This window comes from Mesoplodon bidens (genome assembly GCF_964165515.1).
Source record: "Mesoplodon bidens genome assembly, chromosome: 5".
Classification (NCBI taxonomy): Eukaryota; Metazoa; Chordata; class Mammalia; order Artiodactyla; family Ziphiidae; genus Mesoplodon; species Mesoplodon bidens.
In genome coordinates this window covers 60371922-60377921 of record NC_138161.1, presented here as the reverse complement: position 1 = coordinate 60377921, position 6000 = coordinate 60371922, and the positions used below count along the sequence as shown (strand labels likewise).

At 41.5% G+C, this 6000-nt stretch overlaps 1 protein-coding gene across 2 annotated transcripts in view; it reads left to right on the top strand.

Annotated features, from left to right (window-relative positions):
* CFAP44 (cilia and flagella associated protein 44) overlaps positions 1-6000 on the top strand; it is a 134117-nt gene continuing 128117 nt past the window's right edge. The window contains exons 1-2 of one of the 2 annotated variants that reach the window (XM_081235768.1): positions 1-53; positions 4367-4481. In XM_081235768.1, coding sequence (XP_081091894.1) covers positions 4385-4481 — 97 coding nt within the window. In that variant the 5' untranslated portion in view covers positions 1-53; positions 4367-4384. Of the gene's footprint in view, positions 54-4103; positions 4482-6000 lie in introns of those variants that run through there. The other variant, XM_081235767.1, reaches the window with a different exon arrangement.

Below are 6000 nucleotides of genomic sequence, written 5' to 3'. Positions count from 1 at the left end.
GACCTGGGGCAGACGCTGTGACTGGGAACGCGCGGCAGATGTCGGTGCCTTAGGTAAGTTTTGACCCCAGCAGCCTGGTAGTTCCCACAACCTCCCCCTCAAATCTGTTGGCGAGTCAGGGATAAATCGACCCCATTTGGACTTCTCTTAGGCCGAACTAGGGTTCTCCGGGCTTTGCTGCGACACTTTGCTTCTCCTTTCTATGGATCAGTTCGACAAACATTTGAAGTAACAGCATTCGCAGGCATGGGGCTACACACTATAGATACAACGTGGACGCTGTTCCTGCCTGCAAGGAGCTCATGATCCAGCTGGGGAGGAAGACAGACGACGGCAGGAGTCCGAGTTGGTCTGGGCTGAGCCTGGAACAGGGAGTCGGTGGGAAAGTGCCTGGGTTCTGGGGTCAACAAGCCACCCAGACCTGTTAAGTGTGACACTTGGCAAGTTGACCTTCTGCACTTTAGATTCCTCATCTAGGTAGGGAAGGTGGTAGTGCTTACTTCATGGGGTTCCTGTTACAATTAAAAAGGAGAATGCAGGTCAAGTAAGTGTGTAGCACATGCAAGACACAGTAGGTGCACAATAAATCCTTGTTGCATACAAGTAGATACAGTAGCATACAAGTACTCAGCATGCCCGGCCAATTGTGAGTTGTCCAAGGTGGCTACTGACTAAAACTTTTCAGAAGGAGGAGGGGCTGAGGAGGATCCAGGAAAGGCGAAGGTGACAAGAGATGAATTACAGACCCTGAGATGAAGGACCTTTGTGCCACACCAAGGAATCTGAGTTCTTGTTCTGTGGCAATGAGGAACCATTAAAGGTTTTAAACAAGAAGAGTGACACATTAAAAGCTGTGTTTTAGGAATGTAAGAGGCAGTGTACAAATGGACCAGAGAAGGGAGAGAATGAGGCTGTGGTAATGGTAGAGGTGAGACAGTATGAGGACCAGAACTAGGATGGGGACAGTGGGACTAGAAGGGAGAGGATGAATTCAAAAGGCTTAATAACTGGACACTGGGCAACAGGACTTGGAAGTCAATTGCATGAGCTGGGTGAGAGGGAAGGATTCAAATAGTAACTGCTCTGCTATCTCATTTGTAAAATGCACCTAACTCATAGAGTTTTGAGAAATATATGAAACAATATGTGTAGAATCCTCAGAACTGTGCTCGACACATGGTAAACATCAAAAAAACACGAGCTGTTATTCTCTCCACAGTTGTATTTCACACTGTAAAGTAAAAACTGAGTGTCTGTTTTTATACAGGAATCTCTATGAATCTCAACGTGACCAGCTCTGGCACACTGCTGAGATAGAGTGTTTGAGTTTGTGAGAGTGGGGACTGACCCTGGAATCTAAGGAATGAATCTTGAGTAATGTCATCTTGGGGAGCCCTCTGTCCGGCTTCCAGCCAACCTCCTTCTAGCAACACACACTCTTCAACACTGTGTACTACAATTTTCTTTTTTCTTTACACTTCCTCAGGGTTGACTCAAAACTTCACAGTCTACCTAATGAGTTGGTTAACAGAATTAACCATAGGCTGGACCAATAAGCCTGAGTCTAATGAAAATAGATTTAAGATAGTTCTGCAAATAGACTTCCAAACCTAGCTAGTTCAGTTGTATAAGATAGGAAGGACATGGCTAGGTATACAGAAATAAGGTTTAGTCATTCAAGCTGGTTACAAATGGATTATTATGAGTCAGTATATGAGGAGCCTGCCCACCCCCCCCGACCCTGGCAAGCTAATGTAATATTAGGCTGCCTTGAAAGAATATAATGTCCCCAACGGATAAAGTGATGGTTCATATCTTCTGGAAAGTGTCCAGATCCTTCAAAGGACATACAAAATTGGGAGGGATATACGATGGATTGGGAATTAAGTTTTTGAGCCATCCAGATGCTGAAAAGAGTTGAAAACATGTTAGTGAGAAATAGTTGAAAGAAATGGGATGCTTTATCTGGGAAAAGAGAGGATCTGGGTAAGAAAGTTAACTAGCTAATTATTTGAATGGCGATAGTAAACAGGAAAACTTGTTCTGTGTGTCCGCAGAAGAATAGGGCCAAATAGATACAAGTTGCAGGTAGGAAGATTTCATATAATATAAAATGAACTTCCTAAGAACTAGAGCTGAGAACATTAACAGAATGTGCTCGCCCTCTTACCTGAAATGTTTAAAGCTGATTGTCTCTTGGTGTGTTCCTTCATTTGTTCCTTTCTTCAGGAATTAAAACATTCATCCCTTCAACTATTTTACCTACTGAGTGCAAGGCACTGTTCTTTGAAAGCTTTACTGTATTAACTCATTGAGATCTCAGAACCATCTTGTGAAGTAGGTACTGCACTTTACAGATGAGAAGGCACAGAGAGGTTAAATACTTGTTTAATACCTCACAACTATAATAGTAAGAGGAAGAGCCAGGCTTTGAGCCCAGTCAGTGTGATTCTAGCCAATACTCTTAGCCTGGGCTTGAGTTGTAGATGTGTGACTTATATTGGGTGGGAGGATTGGACCAAATTAACCCTCTTTCAACTCTCAAGATTCTGTGATCATATTTATTGAGCCCTAGCTGTATTAAAGAGAATGTGTAGTAATTATAGCAAAACTACCATTTTCCAGTACCTACGAAGAGTTTGATATAAACCCATGATCCTTAACTCTGGTTCCTATTCTTTGGCTCCACAAAAGAATTATATAGGGATTGAGACCCTGAGAATGGTACATTGTAAAAAGTTTTCCAAGTGATTCTAAAGTACAGCCAGAGTTGAGAACTGTGGGTATAAAAGATCTCATTTAATACTTACAGTAACTCTGCCAGACAACCTTATCTTCCCCATTGTACATATAAAAGGACTGACAGGTTAAGGGATGCTAGGGGCTTGGCCCTTGGCCAAGTAAACCTTTTTTCTTGGCCAAACAAGTCTCTCTGACATCAAAGCCTCATCAGGTTACAAAACAACTTCTCAATCCCTTAATTCTAAAAAAATAAAAACAAACACAAAAATCAAGAGAGGGTATCATGATGTCAGTGCAAGGAAACAGATAGTATAAACCCTAATGTCCAGATGAAGGTGGGTAGTTGTCATCCTGCACTCTCATGCACTGATTGTGTAGTGTAGATCCTGGCTGCTTTGGGCATAGTAGTCTTTCTTGAGAGACCAGGAAGGTATAATAATGCACTAGTTTAGTTAATTTGCATAGCAGCCTTATACATAGTTTTTTCTTCACTCCCATTTTACAGTTGAGGAATTGATGTGAAGTAATTAGCTAGTTATGTGGCAAAACTGGGATTCAAACCTGAATCTAACCACAGATCTCATCCAAATAGAACTACTACTCTACTCTGCTTGCCAGCTGTGCCATAGAAGAATGTTGAGGAAACACGGGATGTTTAGTGCGGAGAAATGAAGACTTAGAAGGAAGACATAGTAGATGTTCTCATCTACAAGAGCTGCCATAGAGAGAGAGGACAGAGGAAACCTCTCGTGTCACTCCCCTCCTTAAAAACCTTCAATGGCTTTCAATTACCATAGAAATAAGTTCTAAACTCCTTAGCAAAGCTTAGAGACAATTTGATGATCTGCTACCCGCTTCCTCATCAATGTCCATTTCACTCTCCTGCTCTAGCCAATAGACTGCTCTCAGGCCTTCACAGACACAGGCCTCTCTTAGAAGCTCCCTCTGCCAATAATCTTTCCCATTTTATGCCTGGCCAATGTCTACTCATTACCTGTGTCTCAAATGCCTCTTCCTTAACCCCAGACATGGTTTAATCTTCTTGCTGTATGGGCCCACAGCACCCTATTTTTTTGTAGCACTCATTACATTTTAATTACTTGTTTAATACCTATATTTCTAAAAAAGCTCCACTAAGTTAAGGATCGTATCTTTCTAGTTCAGTACTACAATTTAGTGCCTAACATAAGATTTGATACATAGAAGTTATCCTCAACAAATATTTAAAAATTGAAATTGATTAGTAACACCAGGGGACTTTGATGATGGGAGGAGGAAGAGGAGGGGATGAACCAAAGGAAGGATGGCAAAGGGTTAATTTTAATATGGAGCATTTAGAGAAAAGATAGGCTTGGGTGGTGCTTCACTGTGGACTTCTGGAAAACCAGAGGGCACCACGATGACAAGTTTGCCTGGAGGAAGGGAATATCAGACTATATTTTGTCATTCTACAGAGGTCTCTGATGATGGCTGTGCCCTCCAGCTGGTGAAGTCATTTCTGCTACCTTGCAAACATACAGATTGTCAACACACATGGTGTTTGGTGCTCATGGAATTTGTTTAGGGGGAAAATAATCTGTTAATGATTTCTATTTTACAGCTCTATCCCTTTCTCTGTCTCAAGTTTGTGCTTACAGAGAAAATGAAGGAACCAGATGATCAGGATACTGATGGGGGGAAATCAGAGAGATCAAAGAGTGATGGAAGGCAGTCTCATTCTTCTAGATCTGCATCAAAATGTGAGTAAAGATTATAATATACACTTAGGGCCTTGATTATCAAATTTAGGTAACATGATTTTTGAAGAGTGCATATCTAAGTTTATACGACAGGTTGACTTGTTTAATTCCCTTACTAAACTCTAAGTTCTTGAAGAGCAGATTCTGCGTTTTAATCATTTTATCTCTAGTCCTGGAACACAGAAGTTACTATCATCTCTATGTTGATAACGACCCATCTTCACATCTGGTCTGGCTCCTTCCTGTAGGGGCTACAAGGTCTTTAATGGGCTTCTCTAACACAGTGTAGTGGAAAGAGAGCTGGACTTAAGTTTTGAGTCCTGGGTCTATGACTTAGAGATGCTTGATCTTGGCTAAATTATTTCACCTTTCTGAGCCTCAATTTCCTCACCCATAAAATGATCGTTGTGAGCTGTTTGAGGATTAAATTGGATAACATGTGGAAGGATACCATAGATTGCAGATAGAAGGGAAAGTGAAGAATTTTGTAATAGGATTTTTAAAAGATGACTGGCTCTTTCTGTCTGGGCATCGTGGTGTTAGGTGGCTTAGTGGAATATTGACAATTTTAGTTCTAATCCTAAATATAGTTTCAGAATCTAATTTTTACTATTCACCTAGAGGAGAGCAGGTCCTGGGGAAATCAATTCATTTACAAAATGTACATTAAATTCTTTCAATTTAGCTGAGGCACGTCTGGTAAATCTATGACTTCTCTGTATCGTATTTTATTTTAGAGGTCTATCTCCTCTTGCTTGGACTCTTACAAGGATTTCTGCTTAAGTCTTCCTGTCCATACCACCATCAGAGTTATCTTTCCAAAAAATATGATTATATCACTCTCCTGAAAAACTTTAGTTTGCTTCTCATTTGTTTCTCCATTTCCACTTTTCTCCACTCCCTATGTTTCTGACACAGGATTGTCTACTTTTTAGTTTCTAGTGCTTTGCAGTATTTTCCTGGATGATTTATTTTTTCTTTTTTTTTCAAAAAATTTTTATAGATCTTTATTGGAGTATAATTGCTTCACAGTACTGTGTTGGTTTCTGTTGTACAACAAAGTGAATCAGCCATATGCATATGTATATCCCCATATCCCCTCCCTCTTGCGTCTCTCCCTCCCACCCTCCCTATCCCACCCCTCTAGGTCGTCGCAAAGCACCGAGTTGATCTCCCTGTGCTATGCTGCTGCTTCCCACTAGCTATCTATTTCACATTTGGTAGTGTATATGTGTTGCTGCTACTCTCACTTTGCCCCAGCTTCCCCCTCCCACTCCCTATGTCCTCAAGTACATTCTCTTCTTCTCTAAATGTTTGATAGAGTTCACCTGTAAAGCCATCTGGTCCTGAACTTTTGTTTGTTGGAAGATTTTTTTTTTTTTTTTTTTTGTGGTACGTGGGCCTCTCACCATTGTGGCCTCTCCCGTTGCGGAGCACAGGCTCCGGACGTGCAGGCTCAGCGGCCATGGCTCACGGGCCCAGCTGCTCCGCGGCATGTGGGATCTTCCTGGACCGGGGC